The sequence below is a fragment of the Mustela nivalis genome (genome assembly GCF_964662115.1).
Source record: "Mustela nivalis genome assembly, chromosome: 13".
NCBI lineage: Eukaryota > Metazoa > Chordata > Mammalia > Carnivora > Mustelidae > Mustela > Mustela nivalis.
In genome coordinates, this window is record NC_139032.1 from 92,252,135 (window position 1) to 92,278,934 (window position 26,800).

General features: G+C 64.9%; 3 protein-coding genes across 13 annotated transcripts in view; 1 reads left to right on the top strand and 2 right to left on the bottom strand.

Annotated features, from left to right (window-relative positions):
* Positions 1 to 734: 734 nt before the first annotated feature.
* SLC2A6 (solute carrier family 2 member 6) lies at positions 735 to 8,140 on the top strand. Of its 2 annotated transcripts, XM_082696823.1 has the most exons (11): positions 735 to 1,024; positions 1,539 to 1,701; positions 2,665 to 2,871; positions 3,469 to 3,568; positions 4,111 to 4,322; positions 4,684 to 4,836; positions 5,451 to 5,559; positions 5,944 to 6,129; positions 6,279 to 6,424; positions 7,052 to 7,567; positions 7,606 to 8,140. In XM_082696823.1, the coding sequence occupies exons 1-10, from the start codon at positions 933 to 935 to the stop codon at positions 7,205 to 7,207; spliced, it is 1,524 nt and encodes a 507-aa protein (XP_082552949.1). In that variant the 5' UTR covers positions 735 to 932; the 3' UTR covers positions 7,208 to 7,567; positions 7,606 to 8,140. The 2 variants fall into 2 exon arrangements, with proteins under 2 accessions (XP_082552949.1, XP_082552950.1); XM_082696824.1 differs by lacking the exon at positions 4,684 to 4,836 and having other exon boundaries at positions 807 to 1,024.
* A 77-nt stretch (positions 8,141 to 8,217) lies between these two features.
* On the bottom strand, positions 8,218 to 18,584 carry CACFD1 (calcium channel flower domain containing 1). Its single transcript, XM_082696825.1, has 6 exons — positions 18,368 to 18,584; positions 15,275 to 15,347; positions 13,800 to 13,925; positions 10,878 to 10,985; positions 10,346 to 10,437; positions 8,218 to 10,189 (listed from the first exon to the last, which is right to left on the bottom strand). Exons 1-5 carry the CDS (start codon positions 18,486 to 18,488, stop codon positions 10,347 to 10,349), a joined length of 519 nt encoding a protein of 172 aa, XP_082552951.1. The 5' UTR covers positions 18,489 to 18,584; the 3' UTR covers positions 8,218 to 10,189; position 10,346.
* A 353-nt stretch (positions 18,585 to 18,937) lies between these two features.
* Positions 18,938 to 26,800, bottom strand: part of ADAMTS13 (ADAM metallopeptidase with thrombospondin type 1 motif 13) — a 28,711-nt gene continuing 20,848 nt past the window's right edge. For 8 of the 10 annotated variants that reach the window (XM_082696278.1, XM_082696281.1, XM_082696276.1 and 5 more), the window contains 10 exons: positions 26,386 to 26,506; positions 25,500 to 25,629; positions 25,183 to 25,362; positions 24,355 to 24,537; positions 23,240 to 23,444; positions 22,322 to 22,619; positions 21,650 to 21,796; positions 21,184 to 21,360; positions 19,950 to 20,125; positions 18,938 to 19,383 (listed from right to left, as the gene is read on the bottom strand). In XM_082696278.1, the coding sequence (XP_082552404.1) occupies positions 19,198 to 19,383; positions 19,950 to 20,125; positions 21,184 to 21,360; positions 21,650 to 21,796; positions 22,322 to 22,619; positions 23,240 to 23,444; positions 24,355 to 24,537; positions 25,183 to 25,362; positions 25,500 to 25,629; positions 26,386 to 26,506 (1,803 nt within the window). In that variant the 3' untranslated portion in view covers positions 18,938 to 19,197. Of the gene's footprint in view, positions 19,384 to 19,949; positions 20,126 to 21,183; positions 21,402 to 21,649; positions 21,797 to 22,321; positions 22,620 to 23,239; positions 23,445 to 24,354; positions 24,538 to 25,182; positions 25,363 to 25,499; positions 25,630 to 26,385; positions 26,507 to 26,800 lie in introns of all 10 variants that reach the window. The other 2 variants (XR_014302138.1, XM_082696282.1) reach the window with 2 other exon arrangements.

Sequence of the window (26,800 nt, forward strand, 5' to 3'; positions counted from 1 at the left end):
AGATCTGTGCCACTGGGACCACCGCCACACCCCGGCCCTCCCCCCGCAGGGCCAGGGCCCTGATGCGGGATGCTGCCACGCGCACTCCTCCGCCTGATTTCGCCTCACCCCCGGAGGCGAGGGGGCAGGGCCGGCGGTGACTGGGGCAGCCATGTAGCCATGCAGCCGGGAGGGAGTCCAGAAGGCAGAGCTCATGGCCTTCTTTCGGAGGGAGACACGTGTTTCCCGTGTGACCTTGGGGAGTCGCTTGGCCTCTCTGGCCGTTTCCTCCAGTCTGTAGGGGCTGGGCCTGGGGTGGGCCGAAGTCCGAGGCCGAGTGCTGGTATCCCGCTGGACCCCGACACGGGCTGCCAGACGTGAGCCCGCAGGGGGGTTCCCGTCCGAAGGGCCAGTCCAGGGGTCTCCAGTGACCCATGAGATGCAGGGCACGCCCGTTTAAAACCTGGCCCCGCCCCGTGGTCGCCGCCTCAAGAAAGCCCCGCGGGGCAGGCACCCTGTCCGTCCCCCTCCCGGTGTCCCTGGCAAGACTGTCCGCGCTCCGCCCCCGGGCCCGCGTCCCGGGAAAGCCCCGCACCCTCTTCCCCAGCCCTTGCCCCCGGAAAGCCGGGCCGAGCCCCGCACCCTAACCAGAGCCCCGCCCTCAGGCCCGCGCCCCGGGAAAGCCCCGCCGAGCCCCGCACGCCGCCCGCCCCCGCCCCTGCGCCGCGCCCCTGCGCCGCGCCCGCATCCGAGCATCCGCACGGCTCGCCGCGGCCCCATTGGTCGGCGCCGGCGCCGCAGGGCCGCCTCGCAGCCAATCGCGGCCGAGGGGCGGGGCTCCAGCCCCAGCCGGATGCTCGGAGCGGCGGCTGCCCCGAGCGTCTCCCGGGCCGAGCTGCCCTCCAGCGCCCGGGCCCGCGGCGGCCGCACGGAGCCTGCGAGCGGGGGCGGCCATGCAGGAGCCGCTGCTGGGGGCCGAGGGCCCGGACTATGACACCTTCCCCGAGAAGGCGTCCCCGTCGCCGGGGGAGAGGACGCGGGGCGGGTGAGAGGCGCGGGGCGGGGGGCTGCGGGCGGGGCCGGCTTCCGCCGGGGGCCTGCTCTGACCTTCCGCCGCTGTCCCGCGAGGGCCCGTCTGCCCCCCGCCCCGGACCCCCCGGTCCTGTGTGCGGAGCCGCTCGCCGCGCGGCGCAGGCCCAGCCCCGACCGGCGCAGATGGGGAGGGAAGCCCCGAGAGGGCAAGGGGCGCGCTTGCCTAAGGTCACGGCGCGCTGCGGGGGCTGCGCGGGCTGCGGGGACGGCGCGGGCGAGGTCCTGGCGGGAGAGCGGCGCTCCTTCGCCCGCGTCTCGGCCTCGGGGCGGGGGGCCTCGGGGGCCGCCCGGGGGATTCTGCCAGCGAGCGGACACTCCGGCTCCAGGAGCCCTGGGCCGAGCCCGGGGTCCGCGCGGCCGTCCGGGGCTGAGCCGGCAGCCCCTGGGCCCAGGACCCCGTAGCCTTTCGGGCGCGGGGGGAGGAGGAACTCCGAGACCTCATCGCTCTGCCCGCCCCCACCCACCAGGGCCCCACAGAACAGGAGGGTGTTCCTGGCCACCTTTGCGGCGGTGCTGGGCAATTTCAGCTTCGGGTACGCCCTGGTCTACACGTCCCCCGTCATCCCGGCCCTGGAGCACTCCTTGGACCCGGACCTGACCCTGACCAAAACCCAGGCATCCTGGTTTGGGGTAAGAGCCATGCTCGGAGCTGGAGACGGGCAGAGCGGGGTGAGTGGGGACCCACTAGGCTCGGGTCCCCCTGTAGGGCCCTGGCCTTCCTCCTCGCCAAGTTGTGGAAGGAGCAGTGGGTGAGCTAGGCCAGAGGATTGCTCTGAAACAGGTGGAAGTAGTCGCTAGGGAAGGAGACAGCGGAGAGGTGGCCCACCAGGTCTCCCCCTGCCCCAGACCCCCCCCCCCACACCCACCCCCTGCCGGGCTGCCACAACAGAGGGGTACCTCCCTGGATGGTGGGAGGCAGAGGCATCAGATGCCAATGGGAAGAGGCACTGGCTGGGGCAAGGGGGCCCCCAGGACGGAATGTGGGCACGTGGGAGGGAAGAGCAGGGGCCCTGAGAGCCCCGGGGTGCTGGAAGGACCATCTCGGTAGCTTCCAATTAACAATCACAACAGAGCAGCCAAGACAATACCTAGTGTGTGCTGAGCACTCGGCGTGTGCCAGGAATGTGCTCCTGGGCCCCGTCCGCGAGAGCAGGTTGGCTCCAGAGCCAGCCTTATAAGGGGGCTCTTCCTGGTGTCTCCATAAAGAAACAGGCTTGGGTAGGCTGAGCAACGTGCCCAAGTCGGTGGCTGGATCCTACTCACTACACTGACAGGAATCCAAGAAGCCCCAAATCTGAAAATGCCCGAGGCTTTGGGTCACAGGATTCTCCTATCTGCCATGACAGTATTAGACATTTAAACGTTCGGCTGAGCTGAACCACTGTGGACAAGTGGCCCTACCTACTCCCCAGATCAGGACTCCCCATGGTGGCATTGCTAACAAATGGTTGTGCGTGTGATGTTTGCACACCTCTGGGGACAGGAGGCTCACTACCTCACGATCAGGCTGGAAAAGCGGCTGCCCCCAGGCTCTGATGGGGGGTTGGAGTGTTGGATGCCCACACATGTCTGCCTTGCTCCCCTTTTCTACAGTCCATATTCACCTTGGGTGCAGCGGCTGGAGGCCTCAGCGCCATGGTCCTCAACGACCTCCTGGGCCGGAAGCTCAGCATCATGTTCTCAGCTGTGCCGTCGGCAGCCGGCTACGCGCTCATGGCAGGTGCCCGTGGCTTCTGGATGCTGCTGCTGGGGAGGACGCTGACAGGCTTTGCTGGGGGGCTCACAGCTGCCTGCATCCCGGTAAGGCCAGGACTGCCCACCCCTGCCCCTTCACTGCCTCAGCACTGTGCTGAGCACGGCTGCTGCAGTCTCCCGGCCACCCCCGGCCCCCGACCCCCCGGGCAGTGGGGGTATGTTTGCCAGGAAACCTCAGCTTCCCTGCAGCAGGATAGCTACTCTGTCCCCACATGCCCAGCCGACCTCACGCTGGACCCTTTCAAGTTCCTACCCCATTTCCCGATACTCAGACACATTGCTCAACTGAAGAAAATCTGTGTTGAGCAACGGGGGAAGGGGAAGTCTCTCCCTCCCCAGGACTCCTCCCACAGCTGCACACACACCCTGTCCCAGGCCAGCAGGCGGCCGGGGGCCCCGGGAGGAGCTGAGTCTGGGGGCCCGTGGGCCTCCCACACCCCCGTCACCAGCTCCCTATTTCAGAGGTGAGCTTTCGCCCACTGGACCGTTAGGGAAATGGCCTGAGTCACAGTCAGGACAAAGTCCCACCAGAAGACCCCACTTGTCACTTCCCAAGGTTCACCGGGGCCACCTCTCCCATCCTAGCCAAGCCTGGGAGCCTGATCTCACCAACGGCGCGGGCTGGGCCCACCTGTCTTGCAGGTGTACGTGTCTGAGATCGCTACCCCAGGTGTTCGTGGGGCTCTGGGGGCCACACCCCAGCTCATGGCCGTGTTCGGATCTCTGTCCCTCTACGCCCTTGGCAAGTATCATCCAAAAGAGCACTGAGCACCTCGTGAGTGCAGGCGGCGGGTGACCGGGTTGGAAAGGCAGTGAATACACCCCAAACCAAGCCCCGTGCTGGGGGATGAGAGACTGGCTTAGCACTCCCCCACCCCCCACCCCCGTGCTGTGTCCCTCCAGGCAATGCCCAGCCTCTCTGTGGGCACGGGGGAGGTCCAGATAGAAAAGAGATTGGAGCCCATCTGTTTGAGATGGGGTGGGGGTTTAGGGTAGAAACCTGGGGCCTTGCTTGCTAAGGCTGCCCCCCGCATCACCCTGCCATGGGCCTTGAGACCCTCCAAGGACCGCCTTCTATGTGCTGGGCCCTGTGCTAGGGGCCAAGCAATCCCTGGGGTCCCTCCTGGTCTAGATCACAAAGGCCTGGGGCAACCAAGGTAGGCTTCCTATGGGAGGTGGCCCCGGGGCTAGCCCTTGAGAGCAGATGGGGTTGCTCCGAGGCCTTGGCAGGAGGGGACTCTGTCCGGCCTGGACCGCAGCTCCTCACCCTGTCCTCACCCCCAGGCCTCCTGCTGCCGTGGCGCTGGCTGGCCGTGGCAGGGGAAGGGCCGGTGCTCGTCATGGTCCTGCTGCTCAGCTTCATGCCCAACTCCCCTCGCTTCCTGCTCTCACGGGGCAGGGACGCGGAGGCGCTGCGGGCGCTGGCCTGGCTCCGCGGGGCCGACACGGACATCCGCTGGGAGTTCGAGCAGATCCAGGACAACGTCCGCAGACAGGTGCGGGATGGTGGGCCGCAGCTGCTTCTTCCTGGGGAACAGGGATAAGAGCCCCCCTCCAAGCGCTGCGGGGAGGGGAGAGATTGTGGTTCCCGACCCAGAGCCGATGCTCCTCGCTGCGGATGCCTGGGCACACAGAGATCCTGGCACGCCCAAGTCTGCCTTGACCCACCCACTCATCCAAGAGCCTGGGGCTCGGGCGGGGGTCCCCCAGCCTGTGCGTGGCCTGGACTGCCTCTGGGCACAGAGTCTTTCCTGGGGAAAGGGAGGAGGGAGTCTCCCACCCAGCCGAAGGCAGGGTGGTGCCTGCTGGAGGGGCTGGCCCAGTGCCCCCAGCCCAGTGGCAGCCTCCTGTTTCTAGAGCACCCACATGTCGTGGGCCGAGGCCCGGAGCCCCCACATGTACCGACCCGTCCTCATCGCCTTGCTCATGCGCTTCCTGCAGCAGCTGATGGGCGTCACTCCCATCCTGGTCTATCTGCAGCCCATCTTCGAAAGCACCGCCGTCCTGCTGGTGAGAGCCCGGCCCCGGCACCCAGGAGGCCGTCCCCGACGGCCGCGGGTCAGGGGTGCATGCACTGTGCCGAGCCCGCCAGGGTCTCCTGGCCGGGTTTGTGCCACGCCCCCATTCTCAGAATAATGTTTGTAAGTCAACTTACGTCTTACAATACCCGGGCTTCCAAAGGTACCTGTTTTCTAGAAGTGCTGAGCTCTGGGGGGTCATGGAGCCCAGCTTCAGAGCATCTGCCGCTCGCCGAGGGAAGTCTCTTCTCTCTAGACCTCAGCTTCCGCCTCTGTGGAAGGGAGATAACGGGGTGTGCCTGCCTCGGCCGGCCCTGGGCTCCGAGGGAGAGGAGATTGAAAGATCAGTGACAGTGCAGTCCCACAGTCATTGCGGCGCTGGGATTCCATGCGGGCCCCGGCCTCGGGAGTGGACATGGCAGCTGGGTCCTGGCCAAGGAGCCCTGCAGCCCAGGCTGGGTGACCAGAGGAAGTGCCCCGCAGCTCAGTGCTCCACAGGAGCTGTGGCCTTGGCCTGGGACCTGAGTGCCCTGCGGCCCCTTGTTGGGGGATATGTGGGATGGGCAGGCTGGAGCCCCCTCAGCGCCCGTGGCTTCCTCCCTGCAGCCCCCAAAGGACGATGCGGCCATTGTGGGGGCCGTGAGGCTCTTCTCCGTGCTGATCGCCGCCGTCACCATGGACCTGGCTGGCCGCAAGGTTCTGCTGTTTGTCTCGGGTGAGCTCCTGTGTCCTCCTCCTGCAGCTCCTGGTCGTTGGCTGGCCCAGGCAGAGGGCACTGTGGCTGGGAGCTCCGGGGTGGAGGTGTGGGTTGTCACACCTACTCTGTGGGTCCTGCCCCCCGCCAGTGCCCAGCACGGGGCCCGGCACACACCAGCCACCCCAGGAAGGTCTGCAGGGCTCGGGAGCAAACAGTGGGTATGACCCGAGCTTGGATGTGCAGGCGGAGCTCACTGCTCTACGGGAAGCATCCGGTCAAGGCCATGGTGGCGGCCTGGATGAGAACTGGCCCACCCAGGGCACGCAGTGCTGAGGGGCTCTGCGGAGGAAGCACCTGGCTCAGAGGGTCCTGGCCCCCCGAGGGCCCCATGTCTGTCCACAGCCACCATCATGTTTGCAGCCAACCTGACGCTTGGGTTGTACGTCCACTTCGGTCCAAAGCCTCTGACTCCCAACAGCACTGTGGGCCTCGAGAGCATGCCCTTGGGGGACACAGAGCCGCCCCTGGCCACCTCGTCCAGCTACCTCACCCTCGTGCCCCTGGTGGCCACCATGCTGTTCATCACTGGTAGGTACCCAGGGACTCTGCGGGTCCAGGGCCCGGCATGGCCAGCCAGACGGGGCCAGGCTGGTGCTCCGGTGGGCGGGGCGCTGGGGCGGGGCGGGGTCTCAGCAGCTCCGCGGAGGCGGCAGAGGCCCCTGGTCCTCTATGGGCAGGCTACGCCATGGGCTGGGGACCCATCACCTGGCTCCTCATGTCGGAGATCCTGCCGCTGCAAGCCCGCGGCGTGGCCTCGGGGCTCTGCGTCCTCGTCAGTTGGCTCACCGCCTTCGCCCTCACCAAGTCCTTCCTGCTGGTGGTGGTGAGTACCGGGGTCGGGCTTCCCAGCCAAGTCCTCTGAGTGTCCCGCGGGTCCTCCCGGGCCAGGACGAGCGAGCCCAGAGGGCCTTATGTCCGGGGGGCAGTTTGGGTCTCCGGGCAGGGTCCCCGCTGGCCGCCCACATCCTCCCCGCTGCTGGTCCAAACCCCCAGCAGGCCCGGAAGCCAACCAGATGTCATGCCCAGCGCCCAGAAGGGACAATCTGACCCGGGCGGCTGGGGCGGGGGCCTCCCCTGGTGTAGCCCGCTGGACAGGGCAGGGCTGGGGAGCCCATGGAGTGTGCACTGCAGCCGCGGAGAGGTGCGGGTGGGCTGGGGCCGGGCAGGAGGACCTGTGTGGCGGCTGCGGAAACGCAGGCACTTGCTCCCCACCAGGCTGGGGGGCCAGGCCTCCTGCTGGTGGGAGGGAGGCAGGTGCCTGAGCCCAGGCTGAGGCCAGAGCTCCCGGCAGGGCGGGCCACGCTAAAGCATTTGCGTCTGAACGGGAGGCAGTGAGGAGCCCTGCAAGGGCCCTGAGCAGGGGAATAAGAGGAAGGCCCCCCAAGGCTGGCCAACACTAGGGGGGCCCCAGGAACCCCGTGTGACCAGATCGTCCCCTCCACACCCCCAGAACGCTTTTGGCCTGCACGTGCCTTTCTTCTTCTTTGCCGCCGTCTGCGTGGCCAGCCTGGTGTTCACCGGCTGCTGCGTGCCTGAGACCAAGGGCCGGTCACTGGAGCAGATTGAGTCCTTCTTCCGCACCGGGAGGAGATCCTTCCTGCACTAGGTCAGGGGCCCTGCCATGGTGGGGGCAAACCACTGGGCGTCTGCACTGGCCACGAGCCTGCACACCAAGCTGGGGAGGCAGCAGCCGTCCGCCGCCGGACGGAGCACAGGAGGACCGGACAGAAGTGCGGCAGGCCCCCACCTTGCATGTTCTGGCTCCGGGCCGCAGCTCCCCTGTCCAGCCTGGGCCCCAGCTCGGCAGCTGGCCGCCTGCACGCCCATTGGCCAAGACCCGCTGGCAAGGGAGGCGGTCACGGGCCACAGGGTAGCCCACAGCCCAGGGACCAGGGACCAGGACAAGGCCCTGCTGGGTGACACGGGGCTGGGCTCCTTACTGCAGAGGACGCGGCCACGGAGGGCTGTAACGAGGACAGACACGGGGGCCGGGGGACCGTGGAGGGCTGCACACAGGGACAGCGCCGTTTCGTTCGGAGCTGCTTAGTCATCATGGAGCAACTTGATGCCAGCGAGGAAGAGAGACCCGCCGCTCTGAAAGCTTGTGGGCGCTGCAGGGGGCATTCTGGGCTGCTTGTGGACCCCCACAGGCCAGGGCCCAGGACCCAGCACTGACACTTCCTCCTGCCCCTACCCAATCTCTGGAAACGGGGCTTAAGGGCTCCCGTCCGCAAACTGTGTCCTCCCTGTTTTTGTCACAGTCAGGCTCTTGGCCTGGGGAGTGACATGATGGAGTCTCCTGCAAATGGGGGAGCCCACCCAGCAGCCAGGCTCAGCTAGTCCCAAACCCTCAGCCACAGTCGCTAGGGCCTACCGGCCCAGGCAGGCCCCCCTGTGGGCCGCAGGACGGCTCTGTCCCATAGGCTCCAGCCCTCCCCAGCTGTGCGCCCTGGGCAAGCCACGCTCCTCGGCTGAGAGGCTGAGAACAGGAGTGGGACAGGGCCAGCCACACGGAAGGTCAATAAAACGGCAGTTACTCTGAGGGCCTGTGGTCCCAGCCTGCGTGCTTACGGCCCCAGGGGAGAAGGGAAGAGGCAGACCGCACAGGCGAGGGTACGCCTACACCAAGCTTTATTGCTCAAAACGCAAGCCGAACACTGCGAGAAACAAGGACCCCAAGATGACAGACCCGTGGAGGCGGGAACAGAACCGGGCGGCGTGGCCCCTTCTGCCACCCGGACGGATGTTCCTTGTGAGGCGGCACCCCACACTGAGGGATGGGGTCACTGCTCCGAGACTGCTTCGCCAGGCTCGCTGGGAACCCCGGGCACGTGACGGGTCCGACCCGGCCGATGACTCGGGCTGGAGGGTCTGCGCCTGCCTTGAGAGCCCACCTGACCTGATGGGGTAGAGGTGCGGCCTTCCTGGACACAGCCAGCCTCTCCCCCTGCAGAAGGAAGCCCCGCCAGCGAGGCCTGTGCAGCGGGGTCAGGAGGGCTGGGCAGAAGTGACCCCCGCATCCCACTGCCTCGGTAAGAATGAGCCAAGAGGGGCAGGCAGGGCCCTTGCTCCTCTGGGGAGGTAGACAGGTCTTGTAGCACACGCAGAACACACGCACACGCACACCCCCGCACGCCTGGAGAGTATAGAACCCAGAGCCCTTTGAACCCAGCGCTTGCTTGAGAAAGGTGGTCCCAGGGGACCCCTGAAGGCACGTGTCCCACCAGGCCGGCCAGCTGCCGTGCCCTGGGGCTCAGCCTGGTGGGCTCTCTGGAAGGCCGCTGAGGGCCGCTGCTGAGCAGAAGCCCTGTGACATGTCCCTCCCTCGGTCCAACACTGACAAGCACAGCCCCCCCCCGCCCCCAGAGGGAAGCTGTCTCCGGGAAGCAAGGATTTGGACACAGCCCTAGGGCTGCTTTGAACAAAGCAGGGCTGGGGCGGAGCTCAGGGCTGGGAGCTGGCACAGCTAGGGTCCTGGGAGAAGGAAGACCAGAGCTAGACCTCTTCCACACCAACCCATCTGTGCCCACTGCCGCCCGGGCTTGGCCAGGCCCCATCGGACAGGCCTAGCAGCTGGGGGCTGGTCCCTTGAGCAGAGCCGTCCACGGGCTGAGGCGGACACACGCAGGGGACACCGGAATGCTGGCGTGGAGGGAGGCCGGGGGCGATGGCGCACAGCCCAGGCAGGGCCGCCTCCTCGCACCATCCGCACAGGCCTTGCTCCCAGGTGGCCCGGGTACAGCTCATGGTGGTGGAGGCAGCTCTGGTCTCTGCCCAGCTCTCAAAGGCAAGAAACTCCCCAAAGGCAGGGTCGGGGGGTAGGCCGGCAGCAATATTGGTGGGTTGAACTCAGCCCTACTAACTCGGTTGGGCCACGGCTGACGTGGCAGGACCACACCAGAAAGATGGACAAACAGACCCACAGGACAAAGGAGAGCCTGCCCTCCCCACTTCCTCAGCACCAGGGCCTTGCGGGTTGGAGGGGGAACCTGGAGGCCCAGGCCAGGACCCAGAAGTATGCTGGACGGCTTGTGCAAGCTCCCGGGGAACCGGGGGAGGGAGCAGTCCCTAGCTGTCCAGCCACTGCCAAGGTGGCTGTTCTGGACACTCAGGAAGCATCTCGGGAGTGCTGTGGGCTCGCACGGAGAACAGAGAGGCGGGGAGGAACCTGGGCGGTGGTAGGTGCCTGGGCATGGGCCACGGCACCGCTGTCCCGATGACAGGTAGACAGAGGGGCCCAGATGACTCAGCCTACAAGTTACTTTCTTGCCTGGAGAGCCAAGTGGAGGCTCACTCTGCCCAATGCCCGGGCCCAGGGTGACATGGCTCCCCGCTCGGCACAGGCCCAGCATCTGTGGGGGAAGCCCTGCCCAAGCCTTCAGCAGGTCGCGGGGACTCCGCTGGCGGTGGGCGTCCGGAGATGCACACGGCAGCATATTTCCAGCTGAGCCGAGCCGGCTGCGAGGAGCGGGACCAGGCAGGCCCCACCCTGCCTCCAGCCCTGCGGCCTGGGTCCCCGTGGAGGCTGCCCGCTGTCACCGCCAGTCTTCCTGCTGCGGGCCGAGGCCCAGGGCCGGGAGACAGCAAGCTCGAGGGAGGAGAAGACAGAATAGGACTCCAGGTGTAGGGGGGCTGGCGGGAGCCAAAGGCTCCTCTTCCACGATGTCCTTCAGGGTCCGTGCTCCAGGCCTCATCCCTGCAGGCCATGTCCGCACTGAACCAGACGGGCGAGCAGGGAGCGCACATTACAGCTCCCCCTCCAGGGTGTCCGTGAGCTTCTCCTCGTCCACCTGCTGCTTCTGCTGCTGGATCCTGGCATAGGAGATCGCATCGCCCCTGGGGAGAGAACGCGTCAGCATCACAGAGGGGAGTGACCCCAGGCACACAGCCCTCCCTGCCACCACCAGATCCCTAGCCTGTGACCAAGGCACAACCTGCAGGGACATGCTACGGGGCTCTGCTTTCCCCAGAGACCCTGCTGCTCAGAGGACAGACACGTCCCCCTCTAAGCGTGACACAGGCTCTCCCGAGCCACAGACCTGCCATCCCCGCTGTCGGCTGAGGCGAGGCACAGCCAGGCCACCGGAAGCCCATGAACCCTCCCACTCTCATTTCCTAGAGCTGAACACCCTGGGGACGCTGATGAGCGTCGCTGACAACCTCTGTGCCTGTTTCTGCGAGGGGTAACAGGGGCCCCACTCGGACCATCCTCCCTGAGAGACTTCAGGAGGCAGGATGTCAGGATTCCTCCCGGGGGCCGGGAGAGGCACACGCACTTTTTGCCCAGAGCGGAGAGTCCATACAGCACGCCGGTGGCAAACGCAATGGCATTGCCCAGCAGCGTGGTCAGGGTCAGGCTGATGACAATGGGAATGACGGCCATCCTACGAGAAAGACAGAGGTCAAGGGGGTGCTCCTGCCCTGTGGCTGCCTCAGCGCTTCCAGACCCCCTTCCCAGACACCAGGGCTGGGAAGGGTCCCTGGCAATGTCCCGACACCAGTTCACGGCCAGGCTTCGGAAAGCCCTTAGACACATGTGCATCTGTCTGCGGAATCCTGTGTACTTTCTGGGGAGAGGACGTAAGTCTTCGTCAGATCGTTCAAAAGGTCTGAGGTACCCAAAGGGCGAAACAGCACTGGGAGAGTCCGTCTCCCTGTCCAGGAAACAGGCCGACCAGAAAATCTCAGGTCAGTCCAGCCCCTAGTGGCTCCCGACTCGGCAAGTTCCCGAACTCCTCCCGTGTTAAGGACGCGACGCCCGGAACAGCGTCAGCACCAAACACACGGCCGCTCGCTGGACTGCGGTAAACCGGCCACATCCCCCGGGACGGAGCCCAAAGCTGCAAGCGCACAAGGCATGGGGTTTCCAGGTTGCCAGGTTCCCAGCGGGAGCAGCCCCAGCTCCGCGGGTCCAGACCTCCGTCTGGCGCCACCTGGCGGCAGGTGTCCGCTCTGGCTCCAGCAGCCACGGGGCTGAGTCAGGGGCCGGCTGGGATTCCCAGGCCAGGAAGACGCCGTGCCTGGAGGGCTCTCTGTCCTGGGCTTGCTTCCCTGGGCCAGGCCGTGCCCAAAGGCCTCCCGTGCCCAGGCGCACCCTGTACACAGAGAAGGTAAGACTGGGCGGCCCGCTGAATTCCACCTGACGCTTTCAGGAGGGACAAGTGATGGTGAGGCTTTACCGTGGTCATAAAACCCCGAAGTAGCAGAAGAAAAGGAGAAATGACACGCGCACGGAAAGACCGCGGGGACAATCTTCCGTCATGACGGAGGCAAACAGGCTGGGAGAACATCTACGAGGAGTGTAGCGAAGCGCCGGGAGGCCTGCCCGCGGGAGGGGAGAGCTCTCTAAGTAGAGCGCTGGGAGGCCAATAGGTAAAAAAGCGAACTAGAGGGGCGCCTGGGTGGCTCAGTGGGTTAAGCCGCTGCCTTCAGCTCAGGTCAGGATCTCAGGGTCCTGGGATCGAGTCCCGCATCGGGCTCTCTGCTCAGCAGGGAGTCTGCTTCCTCCTCTCTCTCTCTCTGCCTGCCTCTCCGTCTACTTGTGATTTCTCTCTGTCAAATAAATAAATTAAATCTTTAAAAAAAAAAAAAAAAAAGCGAACTAGACCATTCCCAAAAAAGAAAACACAGTCAGCAAAAACATCTGAAAAAACATCTCACCTCCCCGACCACGGACACAGATGTAAAATGGTGCCCAGGCCCGGGAGGCCGGAGAGGGACAGAAACTCGGATCAGCTCTTCGGGAAGCAAGGTCGCCGCGTACTGAAGCCTCTCCGGTGGCCGTGACCTCTGACCTAGTAAGTGCCCGCTGCGAATACATCCCGAGCGGAGCGTCACGGGAAGGGTTCTGGCACGTTGCCGGCCGCCACCACGGGATCTGGTTTGGGCCCCGGTTCACCAAATAAGAGAAGCATGATGTGCGCAGTGCGGTAAGCACTCCCGTCATTACAAGTAACATCATAAAGTCTTCGTGGTGACCCTGAAATGTTTACATCACGATACAAAGTGGAAAAAAAGCGGGACACAAATTTACTTAGAACGGTTATAACCATGGCAGAAACAGGTTTAAAAAGCCGCCTGCAGAGTCGCAGACCAAAGCTGACCAAAAGGTTCCAAGTAGTGGGGCTCCAATATTTTCCAAATCATTTGTAGCGAACAGAGGTTAGTGTTCGTGTTTTTAAAATACTCCTCTTAAAAATAAAGACCGAGGCAAAGGACATGACGGCAGGCAGCACGGAGACCCCGCATTCCTCTGTGGCGGAGACCAGGTGGGAAGGGCTCTAGCACGAATGAATGTGTGTCTGGTCTTGTCACAACCACTGGCCTCGGGGGCACCTGGGGGCTCAGTCAGTCAGGCCTCTGCCTTCATGACCCCAGGGTCCTGGGATCGAGTACCGAGTCAGGCTCTGTGCTCGGCGGGGAGCCTGCTTCTCCCTCTCCTGCTGCCCTTGCTTCTACACTCTCTCTCTCTCTCTCCGTCAAATAAGTAAATAAAATCTAAAAAACAAAACAAAACAAACAAAAAAAAAAACACTGGCTTTCACAAAAGGAAGAAACCTCTAGAATAAACATCTCCGTTTTTCTTTCAAAGACAACCTAAATCCGAGTAACTACTGGTGTTGCTCCCAGAAGCTGCCGAGGGCCTCCCATGCACCAGTTCTAGAAGCTTCTGTGTGGCAGGCACGTCCTAAAATTAGTTCAGCCTCGTGACTCAAGTGGACAAGGCTGCATACGGACATACGGACTCTGGTGTGAGAAGGCGGAAAGTCAAAGGAAAGCGTGTGGGAAGGTGACCGACCGTTTCTGTTCTGCAACCCGCTCTCCCATCAGAGCACCCGAGGGGCTGCCCACAAACACATCCTGTGAACCTACCAGAATCTGGTTAACAACTCCCAAACGATGGGCCAACATCCCAGGCACCGCGCGCTTCTCTGACACAGCAGGCCGCAGGGCACCGGGCTCCCGCGTCTGCACCGCGGCGGTGGGCTCGCTCCCACCTCGCTGGGTGGCACTTCACGTCGGCCCTGACCCGAGGGCTCTGCACGACGCTCCCCCGGCCTCCTCCTCACCCACGGTACCCCCCACCGCGCGGGCCACCAGCCATCGCCTGCCCTTCGGGTCCTTGAGTTTTGGGAAACCGTGTCAGGGGCCCTGGGGGTTCAAGGTCCGCGCTGGCCCGGCCCTCCCCGGCCCCTCACCCGCAGTAGAAGACAGCCTTCTGCCAGGAGCGCAGCCGGTCCACCTTCTCAGCCAGCGTGTTCGCGAACTCAATGAACTGGCAGCAGAAGGGCGCCTCGCAGAGCAGCAGGATGAAGGCGTTCATGCTGGAGGGCAGGGAACGGGGGGCAGGCTGACAGGCCTGAGGGGACGGGGTTCCCCGATACCCAGCCCCCGAATGCCGCTCTTCCCGAGCCCCCCCACACCCCCCACCCAGGGCCTCTGCGGAGCCGCCGCTCGCACACCGGCCCCCCTCACCGAAGCCAGCACTCTGGAGGCAGGGTCCGGTCTTCCCTTCACCCTCTGTCCTTGAAGGAGACGAGACCCCCGCGTCACAGCGCCACCATAAGCATACAGCGAGCCCCTCCACGCTTAGCCCTGGGCAGAGAACCAGCCGCCACTCGGCTTCTAGCGTCACCACCCCTGTCCCCCACATGGCCATCAGCACGGAGAAAGCTGTCCCCAGCAGCGGCTTGTCCGCCAAGGACAGTGAGGAGCGGGTCCGTCAGGCCACAGTCACTGAGCGCTGACCGTCGGCAAGCCCACCCAGGGCAGAGGAAGCTTGGCAAGCCCTGTGGTGCAGGGTTCTCTCCCCCTGCCCCCGCCATCCTGTGCTCCGGCTGGGACGGCTAACCCGTGGGGACAGACTGAGGTGTCTGCTCTGGTCTTCGAGTTCCCCGTGACTGGGGCACAGTCGCAGACACCGGGCACTCATTACCTACCTTCGACAGAAACTCCAGCTGCCGGTGCCCCAAGAGCCGGGACTCTGCACAACCCACACCAGCCCAGTCCCCCCGCCCCGCCTGGCCCCTCCCCAGCCTCCCCTCCCGCCCTTCCCCAGCCAGGCCGGCCAACCTCTGGACTCTGCCCACTGAAGCCTCAGGCCAGCGCCTTGACCCCCACGTCCCCCATGCGTCTCTGGGTCCCACCCCAGCCAGCCTCCGCCCCGGCCTGAGCTCTCTGAGGGCAGGGCCCCATCGTGTCCACCTCCGTGGCCCTCTCCGCCAGGTCCCACCAGGGCACAGGCCACCCTTGGGGCACAGCCACCTTTCACATGCACTGGGTGGCTTAGATGTGGCCAAAGCTGCACTGGCCAGTGTCACCCCTGCCTTCCCCTCCCCCGGGATGGAGCTACCCTGGCAGGAGGGGGGCAGAGAATTCATCTAGGGTGCTCCGACCGCCTGATCCCGCGCCCGCTCTAACCCTGCCCTGCCCGTGGCAGGCCTAGGGTAGTAGACGTGGAGCCGGCACGGTCTGGCTCAGTGGACGCTCAGAACACGTTGGTGACCCCAGCCCTAAACCCAGTAGGTGCCTGGGTGGGTGTGCCCCTGGCCTGGCCTGGTGTGCCCCTGGCCTGGCCTGGCACCAGGAAAACGGAAGGTGGCAGGGTATGGAGGAGGTGAGGGCCTGCCCAGCGGCCAGAACCCACACGCCCCCCGCCCCACCGGCCACTCACATCATCCACACGCCGGCCGCGATGTTCAGAGGGCGGATGGTGACGCAGTTGAAGAGGCCTGAGATGGCGCAAGCTTGGAAGCGAGACAGGAGCAGGAATCAGCGGGAGGAAGGGACAGAGCCTGCCAGGAAGGACCCCCAGCAGACCCCTCGGACACCCGACGCTTGCTCCCCCCGGCGGCACCTCCAAGTCTCCCCTGTGCCACCCGAGGCGAGTGAGACCAGCGGAACGGCTGGGCGTCCGGTGAGGCTGCAGCTCAGAGAGCCGGAGCAGCTGGCTCCAGGCCGCACAGCGAGGGTGCGGCTGGCTGGCTTGGAGGGCACCTCCCTCTCTGTCCTGTCCACGGCCAGGAGGGCCTCTGAACCCCAGTCCTACCCACGCCCACCACAAGGTACAGAGCATGGAGAGAGACAAGAGTCTGGGCGCCAGGCAGGCGCCCCATTTGCCGGGCTGGCCACACAAGCAGCCCTCTGACGCAGGAAACGTGGCTTGGGTTTTGGCTGGGACAAGGGCTGCCTGTCTCGGAACAGAAATCGGGATCAGGTAGGCCTAGGAGACCGCGCCCGCTGTGACCGGTCACCGGCTGAGGATGTTCCCGACCCTTTTTTAGGCCTGTTTTCGCTCCTGCACACAAGACGGGCCACAGCCCGGCCCACCCACCCCTGCAACACCAGGTCCTGATGCCCAAATGTGGAGCTTGGCCCTGCGCTCCCGACCACGTCCACGGACACGGTGTGCCACAGCCACCTCGTCCGCACACACTGCACACAGCAGCCGCCTCGGGCCCGCTTCTCCCGGAACTCCCCGGCGCCAGCTGGGCACTTCCGGGGCCCTGGCTCCCAGCCAGGCATCTAGCCCAGGCCCTCGCTGGGGTGGGGCTGGAAGCTGGGCCCTGAAGCAGCAATTGGCAACCAGTTGATTAAACTTGCAGCAGCTCCCGGGCACCTGATCCCCGGCTGGGCCTGGAATTCTCCTGTTGTTTTCTCTTGTGACCTATGCAGGCTGCAGGCAGTGGAGAAACCGGAGGAAGGGAGCCCGAACTGCAGAGGGGCTGCCCTGTGTGTCCCCAAGGTCTCCTGAAAGGACAGAGGTGCATTCTGCCTTCTAAAGGAGACATTCCCCTTGAACATAGCACATAGGCTTTCAGGCAGCAAGGCCCCCCACCAGAGCCGTGGACGGGAGTGCCCACAACACAGTACTGCTTCTGCCCTGCTCTCGGCTATGCCTGGGCTCCTCCGACAGCGGTCTACACCTGCGGCAGCCAGCAGTTCCCCTCCAGCTCCAACCCTTCCCCCACTGTCCTACCAACAGCCAGCACTGGGCGAAAACCAGGTTTCAACCTGGACAGAAAGGCTCCAGCCAGGAGCCCCGTAACAATCAAGGCTGGAAGATGCTTGTGGGGTTGGCTAAGTGAGGGAGGCGTCCTGGGCCGTTCTCTTTCCTCCCAGCCTACAGCCTCTACAGGACTGTCGGGGACCCTGCATAAATGCCCCTCTCAGGCCCCCACCAGCCAGGACGGCAACCCTACCCTGAAGTGACCAACCAGAAGCACAACCCTCATCTGAATTCCTGTTTCATTTCTGAGCCTTTTTTCTTAATATTTTATTTTTAAGTAACATCCACACCCAATGTGGGTCTTGAACTCACAACCCCAAGATCAAGAGTCGCACAAGCCACCCACAGCGCAGGCCAGGCACCCCTCATCCCTAAAACTCTTGCATGCTTTGTGTTGGGGGGGTGGGAGCTGTTTGGTGTCTGCATAACGACCCCCTCCCCCGCCATTTTAGGTGAAACTGACATCTCAAGGCCATGCCACTAGCTGCTCCTGGCTTCGTCTGTAGCCTCAACACCATGAAGTCCTGGGACAGCCCAGGGACTCCACTTGGAGACCCAGAACTGCAAGGGATACCAGGGCGTAACCAGGGAGTCAGCAGGGCTGCTGCCTCCCAGAGAGTGGGAAGGTGACGGCCCACGGGCCCCCCTCAGAACCTTGCTTTCTTCCCACTGGCCTCCAGCACCGGCTGCGGCCCCGCTCTGATCAGCAAGGAAAACAGCTAACCAAACGGGAGAGCATCTTAGCTAGAGCCTGACCTCCAGCCACCAGTCTCCCTCCAGAGTCAGAGTCAGAAACATGCTGGCTCCCCCAGCAGTGACCGGGGCTCAGAGGCCGGCCGGTTAGGGCCTCCGGATGAGGGCCTGCCCTGCCTGGACCGTGCACTCCCACCCCCCGCACTCCTGAACCTCCTTCCAGCATGCACCCACCCTGCAGGGCTGTGGGGCTCGAAGGGGACCCTGAAAGGTGTTCCTACTGGCAGACTCGATCAGGATCTGCCCTGCCCCAGCCCGCGGTGCCAGGCGGGCACTGGTTCCAGCCCGGGGAAGGTGCCCGCTCCTCCAGCAATCCCCAAAGCGAGGGCCACAGGCAGGGGAGAGCAGAGCCCACGGTCAACCACCGGACGCGCATCTGCGCTCGAAGACCCGTGCGGATCTTTACTGCAGCAGTCTGCGTTCCCGCTCGTGCGTCGGGACCGGACGCGCGCCGGCGATGGCGCTGGGGGTGGGGGGGGGGGGGACCGGGGGGCGGCTGAGGCCCAGCGGCCGCAGAGGGCACGCGCCGGCCTCCGGATGGACAGGGAGCACCCAGAGGAGAGGCCGCGTCCCCTCGGCTCAGCGCCTCCCTCGGGGACCGCTTGTGCCCTGGCACCATCCGCCCCACGTATCACCCACCCTCGCCCGAAGGGGAAGACCGCGGCCGCCCCCGCCCCCGCCCAAGTCAACAGGTGAGGCTGCGTCCGGGCCGGGCTGGGCCGGCGCCCCGCGAGCCGCCCCTGGGAGGTCTCGGAAACCGCCCCCCGGGGCAGAGGCCGCGGGTCCCCCGCTGCGACGCGCCCCGGGAGCGCACTTTCCCTCCCGAGACCTCCCCGGAGCCGCCCGGCCGCGGGCCGCCCGGCCGGTAACCATAGCAACCGCCCGGCGTCCTCCCCGCGCGCGCCCCCCACAGCCCCCCCCGCGGGGGCGCGCCAGAGGGGCGGGGCCGGACGCGCATGCGCGGCGGGCGGCGGGGCCGGCCCCTCCCCCGGGCCGGGTACTCACAGACGGCCCCCAGCACCCCCGACAGGCGGCACAGCCAGCGGTACCACCACGTCATGCCCTCGTCCTGCGCGGGCGGCGCGGAGCTGACGGCTGCCGCCGCCGCCCCGCCCGAGCCGCTCATGGTCCCGCCGTCTGGCGTCGTCCGCCGCCCTCACAAAGGGCTCCGGAGCCGGCCGCGTCGGCCCGGCGCGCTGCCTTGTGGGAGAGGCGGCCGCTCATTAGCATAGGGGGCGGCGCTCGCAGGGCGGGGGCAGGGGAGCCCGAGGGGCTCGCGCTCATTAGCATAGGGGGCGGGGTGTGGTGGCCCCGGCTCTCGGCGGTCCGATCCTCCGGCGGGACTAGCACGGGGCGGGGCTTCGCAGAGAATGAGCCGGTGCGCCGGGTCGCGCCCATTCTCGAGTCCACACAGTCCCTTGTCCTCCTCCCTGGGCAGGAGAAGAGACCTCTGGGGGTGGCGCGGGGCTTGCTCAGGTCAAGAATGGGTCCGGACCCGCCCGCCGCCAGGAATCTCGGCAGCGCCGTAGGGTGGGTTTTCAAGCTGGACGGGACAGGGTACGCAGAAAGCGCTCCTCGGACTGCACATTCCGTTTATTGGTACAGAGAGGCCTTTTCAGGGAGTCCAGTCCCTGCTTCCCAAGGCCCTGAAGGAGACACTTAAGACTGGAGGGATCCAGACTGGAAAGCACTCAGAGACCAGAGTCAACCCTCGGGTTCGCCGGGCACCGAACAGGTGCTCATAAATGTCAGCCTCCTTCCTGTCTCTTCCAGGACCTGGAGGAAGCATCCCACTGCGTCCACAGGTCCCTGGAGAAATGTCCTTGGAGAGGAAGCTAGAGCGAGGCCCGGCCAGGCTCCTGCACCCTAGATTGGAGGGTCCAGTACCAGCCCCGCAGGCTGGCACGCCCCTCCAGGAAGCCCTGGCTAAACTCCATCTCAGCCTGGCTTCCCTCTGACTCCCAGTAGAGTGCCTGCTGCCCACGGAATGTCATCGTCTTCAGGCTGTGGGTGTCCCGGATCTGAGGGGAAAGGGCCAGCCACAATGACAACTAGCTCACATTCCTACACAGCATCATACACTCAGGGTCACATTTAACCTTCACACAACAGCCCTATCAGGAAGACACTATTGCTCCACCCCAGAAACTGAGGTTCAGAGAAGTTGTCCTACTTCCCCAAGGACACACAGCCAGGGTGCTAGAGCTGGATTCCAGAAGCCAGGCCGCATGCACTGGGGGAGCTGACACCTTGCAGAGGACAGTTCTCTCGGAACACATGAACCACGTGCGGGGAGGGACTGGCCTCTTCTGGAAAAGTTGCAACAGGGTCTAAAATTATGCTTCAGGCCTGGGTTAACAGTCTACATCAGAAAAGGTCTGTGTTTCACTCTTGCGCAGAGCTCAATAAACGTTTGTTGGTGAGTAAGTGGAGGAAATTCTTCTCCTATTCTTTCACTAATGATTTTCAGGTCTTTGAGCAAAGTCAGGGGGTCCTCTAGTACAGCACCCCGGTTCCCATCCCCGGGGACAGCTATCTCGAATCAGCAAAATTCAGCCCATTCCTGTCCCTATCCTGGTGGCCTTACGGAGATGTAGCTGGCTCCGGTTCCCGAGCCCACGTCAGTGGTCAGGGCATGGACGGCGATCCGGGCCTGCGGGGCCACGTTAATGAAGATGCGGCAGCCCCCCAAGTTGCTCCCATCGGGACTCTTCGAGGGGCTCACGATTTCACCCGAGGGTCCAAAGTGCTGCATGTCACAGTCTGCAGAGAAGAGCAGGTGGACGGGCCGGTGGGGACCATCTCGGGTCCTAGGAGCCCCCAGAAAGACCACCAATGCCGGAGGCCAGGGTAGCTCACAGCTGGGGAGCAGTGATGGGGGGCGATACGGTGGTGTTGTCAAGATCAAGCCTCCCCTACAGAAGCCACCGCTGAACCCCACCTCCACCACGCTCTGTCGTGTGACCCTAGGCGAAGGCTTTCAGTGCTCTGAGCTCCAGATCCCCCCTCCACAGAGTAAAGCGAACAAGAGCAGGCGTCGGGAGAGCAGTCTTTAGGTCACATCACGTGTGCAGAAGTGCTTAACACTGAGCCTGTCACAAAGGCCACTGCCATTATTAGGAACCCACGGGAAACGCCTGCCTGTACCCCCGGCCCCCAGGGAGCAAAAGCCCACATGCAAAAGACCAGGAAGTGGAGAGCGGTGAGAAGGGGCAGCCAGCCTGTGCTCTCAGTGAGGGCACTGAGAGATGGGGGACCGCATCACGTCTCTGTAGAGGCAAAGCCAGGGGGATCCCAGAAACCTCTGGAACTGGCTAGGGAAGCCACATTCAGCCAGCCCGGGCTTTTGGGGGACAGTAAGTCCCCAGGGGCCTCCAGAGGGCCGTGGGACACCAGAGAGGACACCAGGGGGCCGTGGGATGCCATCCCCTCCGTGAAGTTGTGTGTGTGCGCGCACACACGTATAAGCACGCGTGCACACAGCAGCTCTACAGGGGCTGAGCCAAGAGCACGGTGCACCAGAACAGGGCTCAGGGGAAGGGAAAGCTGCGCACAGAGGACCCTAAGGGTCTTGACGGACATCAGGGCCTGGGCGGGGGTCCATGGTGGCAGCCTGAGTGACAGGGTGAGGATGTCAGGGTCCTCGTCCACCCCTGTCGCTGCAAGGCCCGAGGGAGGCAGGGACACGGCACACATGCCCATATGCCGGGACCTCGTCCTGGGGTTGGGGAGCCGTGGGTCCTCTTCCATCTCCATGGGTGCCCTGTCTGCCCACCCGGCTGCCTGCAGAGAAGGGGGAAGGCTCTGGGGTCCCCCCGTACCTCTGTGGGGGGTTCCCGAGGCAGGCCGGCTCCCGTACCGCAGCACAACCCCGCCTTCAGGCCGCGTGCGGCGCTGCCTCACCACCAGCGTGTTTGTTTTGGAACTGAAGGTCGAGCCAGACAGCTTCCCGCACGTCTTCCTCCATGTGAACCTGTCCCAAAGCAGCAGCATGTCCCCTAGGAAGGGGCCGTGCGGTGAGCGTCAGCAGCACGGGGGCCTGGGGTAGACAGAGCCACAATCGGGTCCCTCCCATGCCAGCTACGTGACTCCAAGTCCCCAGACACAACCTCAGTTTCCCCATCTGTGCAACAGGACCAGCCCGCACCGTCCGCGGACGAACATGAGGATTCCAGGTGGGGCTGCCTGTGGCACATCGTGCCGGGACGGGGGTAGCCGGGAGCTGTGCTCCCCAGTGCATAGCGGCCTGACGCTGGGCAGCAGCTGTGCACACGGCCCGAGACCTACCAGCCCTGCAGCTGAGGGAGCTCTCCAGGACCTGAAGGGTCACCACCTCACCCAGCGGCCGCCCAATGGCCACGGCACAGTCCATCTGCCCTGGGCCTCGCATGTCAATGGTTCCTGTCGGCTCAAGGTGCTGCCGGCCGCAGGCACCTGGAAAGAGGGCAGGAGCGCGGGTGAACAGGGCTTCCGGGGGGCGGACACCCACAGCAGGGCGGGGGGTTCCATACTGGGGAGGAGCCTGGCAGGTGGGGGGCTGGCACCCTCCTAGGCCCCACCAGAAGCAGGCTTAGGGCAGGGGAGGGAGCTGCATGGGTCCCGGAGTCTCCATCCGGGGCCCAGAGCCGCTTCCGGATGCCCTGGTGAGAGGCAGGTGGTGTATACAGCAGGGCATGGCTTGGAGTCCCACGGACCTGGGTCTGACCCCACGAAACCTCAGGTTCCCTTTCCCTTGATGATAACAAAAGTGAGCTTAAGCGCTGCCAGTGGAAGCAGAGTAGAAGAGGAGGGACGGCCCCGAGCGCCACCGCCCAAGCCCATGCCTTGGGTCCGGCCTCCCAGCGATCCACCCCAGGGGGGTCCCCCGAGCAGCCGGCCCCCGCTCTCCCAGTGGAGATGCCTCTGTCCACCCCTCCTGCAGCCAGCGGCCGCCCAGACGGGAAGGTTGAAGAACATAACTGGGCTCAGCTGGGCTTTCCTGGAGCCCAGGCAGGAGCCCCTGAAGCCAGGAAGCTGGGGCCCGGGGCTGGGGCCGCTCCAGAGAAGCAGCAGCCACGGCCAGGTCTGTAGCAGTGGCTTCCTGGCGGGGTGCCAGACTGGGAGTCCCCTGCCCGGTGCAGGGTCCGGCCCAGCAGCTCTGCACTGTGGCTGGCCTGGGCACGTGCTGGCAGAAGCCGGCCGGCACGGGCGCCTGGGTCTGGGGTCCAATGCAGGCGTGATGCCGGTGCTGGGTGCCATCCCCGCAGGAGACCGAGCACTGCCAGGAAAGAGGAGCGGGAGCTGCGGCGGACCTCGCCAGAGGGTGTCAGGGACAGCAGTGGCCACTGGTCACGTGTGAGCTGATCTAATCTTTGCACAACCCAGGAGGCGAGCCCGTGTCTCCATTCCACAGATGGCGAGACTGAGGCTCAGCAGCCGGCCCCCACCCTGCCCTCCTGCCCCGCACTGCCCTGGTCCGAGTCCCCGTCTCTGCGTGACCCCGATGCCCACAGTCCTCTGACTGATGCCGGTGGTGGCTGTCTGCTTGGCCCCTTCTCCCGCTCCACACCATGAGTGAGGGCCTCCAGCGGGAGACCTACCCTATTTTCCTTAGTCTCTCTAGTACTTTGTGAGGTGCTTGGGCACAGGACGGCCCCAGAGAGACCAAGGTGTGGGACGGAGTCACCTTCCCTTCATCTCCTGGTGTCTCCAGACCTCGGTCCGGACGTGCCCCTCAGACCTCGAGGTCCTGCTGTGTCTCGCCCCTCCGGGCGCCAGCCACCTGCTCCCCCCGTACCCCTCCCTCCTTTCAGGGGTCACAACGAGTCAAAGCCCCCAGGGTCCCCACGCGTCAGGACCCTGGGCCGACGTGCCCCCAGCCCCGGCCCCAATGCTTACCTGTGTCCAGGAGCTGACATGCCACCGGTAGGTGCAGTCGGTGATGACACAAGGGACGCTGGCCTGAGGCCGCACCTGAGCCGCGCAGGCTGCCCCCTCCACCTCCACATCCTGGCCTTGGCTGAGCTGCACACAGGCCACGGAGCGCGTGGCGGTGCCGAGGCCACAGCTCGCTGAGCATGGGCCAAGGGACAGGATTTTCCACCTGCAAGAGACCACGGCCCGGCGCGCAGCCCTGAGCCCGGGGGGGTCCCCATCCTCCGTTCCCCCAGTGACGGGGATGGGGAGAAGATGCCCAGGAGGAGGAAAACCCGTCTCCGCCGTGTTCATCTGCCGCTGGTCAGCAAACGGCGACAGCGGACATCCTTCAGAGCCGGGGTCGAACCCCGGGAGCCCGTGCGAGAGGCTGAGGCCTCCGTCGTGACCCCGGCCGCCCCTGGCCCTGGGATACCACCTCGCAACCATGCCTTCGGCGGGCCTGGCGCTGTTCTAGACACTAGGGAGGCGGACTGAAGCCGACCGAGACCCCTAACCGCCCTGCAGAGCACACGTGCTTCTCCTCCTGGGCACCGCTGACCTCGGGGGCCCCGGGCCTGTCGTGGGGGCATCTGGGCTGTGTGGGATGTTCAACCGCGCACCTGGCCTCCACCCACTCACCGGAGGCCACTAGCATCCCCTTCCCCTAGCCGTGACATTGAAAATGTCTCCAGATACTGCCACATGTCCTGTGGGAGGCAGAGTCGCCCCTGGTGGAGAAATGGGCCCCCCGCAGGCTCCGACCCCACCTCGGGACCTCGCTGGCTTCAGCTGTTAGGTCCTGTGCCCCAGCTGGGACCACCCTCGGCTGGCGGTGGGACCACCCTCGGGCTCCGCATCCTTCCTCCTCCCGGAGACCCCTCCAGCGCCCCCCACAACCGAGTCCTGACGAGAACCTGCAGCCCCGTCTGCGTTTCGTTGGAACGTCACCTCTGACCCCTAGGGCGGCCCGCCAGGGACTGCTGCTCCCCGAGGACCACCTCCCGGGCTGGAGCCAGCCCACGAGCCCCGCGGTGACTGCTGGGGTCTGCACACTCTGGAACATCAAGCTCCTTCCTCGACACCCTGGGGCTGCTGACCTGGCCGGGCAGGGCTCTGGGCTGCAGGCCTCGCGCTGCTCCGGGCGCGGCAGCCCCTGGCACTGGGCATCCGGCAGGACCTCCTCGTCCTCGTGCTCCCCGTGGGCCCGCGCACAGTACAGCAGCCTCTGCGCAAACCCTCCTCCGCAGCTCACGCTACACGCCGCCAGCTTATACCTCCACCTGAAACACACCGGAGTTGGGGGGAACCCAGGAGCGGGGCCGCCCCTCCTTTCCGCAGACTGGGAAGGGCCTGGAGACGTCCTTTCTCTGAGGGGCACCCTTGCGTCTCCACCAAGAGGCTGGGCACAGTGGACAGAGAACATTCCGAAAGGCCCACTTCCCAGACAGAACGCTGAGGACAAACGTGTTCAAAGGGCAGTCGGGGGAGAGACAGAGCACGCCAGGGGGACTGCGAAGCCCACTGTGTCTCTAATAGGAATGCCGGCCCCCCACGGGCCGGCTGGCACTCCCGATCTTCTTTGCTGCTGTGTTTGCCACACCACACCAACGCCAACAGCAAACTGTGTCTCCCGGTCCGTCTGCTCTTCCATCTCCCCACCGCCCCAGGCTTCTGCTCCAGGAGGGCCGGAGCTCACTGCTCACTGCCGTGTCCCTACCATCAGAACGGCCCCCGGGCCGTGGCGGGCGGCGCTTGGGGAAGAGCAAGGGATGACGAGCCATCCGCCACGTGTGCTCACAGCGTCCCACATGCCTGAAGCCCGCCACAGCCTTCCAAGACACCAGTGCGGTGCCCTGCAGGGGAGGGCACCGAGCAGCTTGCAGGGAGGGGCTGAGGACCACCCTTCTCCTTGGGAAGGCGCCCACCTGGCAGGGCAGGGCTTCGGACTGCAGTCCTGCACGGGGCTGGGCCTGGGCACCCGCCAGCACTCGGAGGGAGGCAGGGGGACAGGGTGGCCTTGGTCCAGCCTCACGCACCGAATAGCCAGTGGCACCCAGCCCCGTCCGCAGGTCACTGGGCACGGTGCCGAGGCTCGGGTCTCCCACCTGCGGCAGGAAGGCCAGCGCTCTGTCGCTCTGTCCGAGGTGACACCCGGGGTGACACGCCTCCCTCCCTCAGGGACCCGGGCTGCTGCCTCCCCCCAACCCCCAACCCCCACCGCATAGTCTCCGCCCCAACTCACCAAGCTGGGCAAGGGGCAGCCCGACAGGCTTCCTGCCGACTCCCAGGCTTGCTTCCCAGGTCACAGAGCTCTTCCTGGACAGGGGTCCCCAGGACAGAGTCCATGCACACGAAACGCAGCTCCCTCAGGCCTGTGGGGAGGAAGCAGAGACCCCAAGCCCCAAGAGGAGGGTTTGACAAGAGCTACGGGTGTCCCGCTCTCTGGAGAGTTCCAGAAGACCCAGCTCTCGTCTCTGCCACGGGCCAGGCTGGGTGACCTTGGACAAGTGACCTGATCTCTCTGAGCCTCAGACTTTTCATCTGATGGTGCCTCACTTACAGGGACATTATACGGACTTTGAAGTGGGGTACAAAGGGCCTGGCCCGTGGCAGGCCCCCCAGCGGCAGCTCTGCTTCTGTCACTCGGTGAGAACTGCTCTGATCATCCCGTATTGTGTTTATGACTACGATGGTATCAGGGTCCGGTTCAGTGAATCTCTGCTTTACGACTAGCCTCAAAAGAATCCCTGCCTTGATTCTGAACACGGACAGGTTTCCCTGGGCAAGTGCCGAGGCCTGTAGTTCAAGAACACACCGTATCTTAAAACCTTGCTCCTCTGACTCAGCGGCCAGGAAGCTCAGAGCTGTCTGGGGCCCTTTGCTCGCTGACTTTCTAGACCTTAAGAAGTACATGTGGGTGCCAACACCGCCGAGTTTTATGGTCTCTCCTGCCTTTCACCCAAGCGATGAAGACCTGCCCCAATCTCTTTGTATATGACGTCACATTCTGACCTAGTCTGGATTCTCTGACCTAGTCTGGATTTGAACTTGAGCCAGTTCAGATGCATTTTAGAACTAGGCAAAAGGTAGGCAGGGAAGAGTTCGTGAAGGAGCCCTGGGGGCCTCACCTCGACCGCAGGAGGCAGAGCACGGCCCCGCCAGGGGAGTCCACATGTGTGCGGCGTGAGCCCCCACCCCAGCGCCGCCCGGTGGGGATGTGGCCTCCTCCTCCAGAGGCCGGGGGTCTGGCTGTGGGGGACAAGCAACAGGCTGCTGGGTCTCGGTCTGGTTCCCCCCTCTGGATCCCTGAGCACCTGGTCCCCCACCCCACCCACCCCAATCTCTTCAGGAGAGGGGTCAGCAGAGCCCCAAAGGCAGCCCCTCCCACTGCTCCTTTCCATGAACACTTGCTTCCGGCTGCCTGAGGATGCCCCCACCTCACTCACTTTGGCCTCTGTACCAGCACAGCAGGGCAGGGCTGAGGCTGGGGCTCGGGGCCAGAGCAGCTGCCTCATAACGGGATGCTTGGGTCTGGGGCCCGAG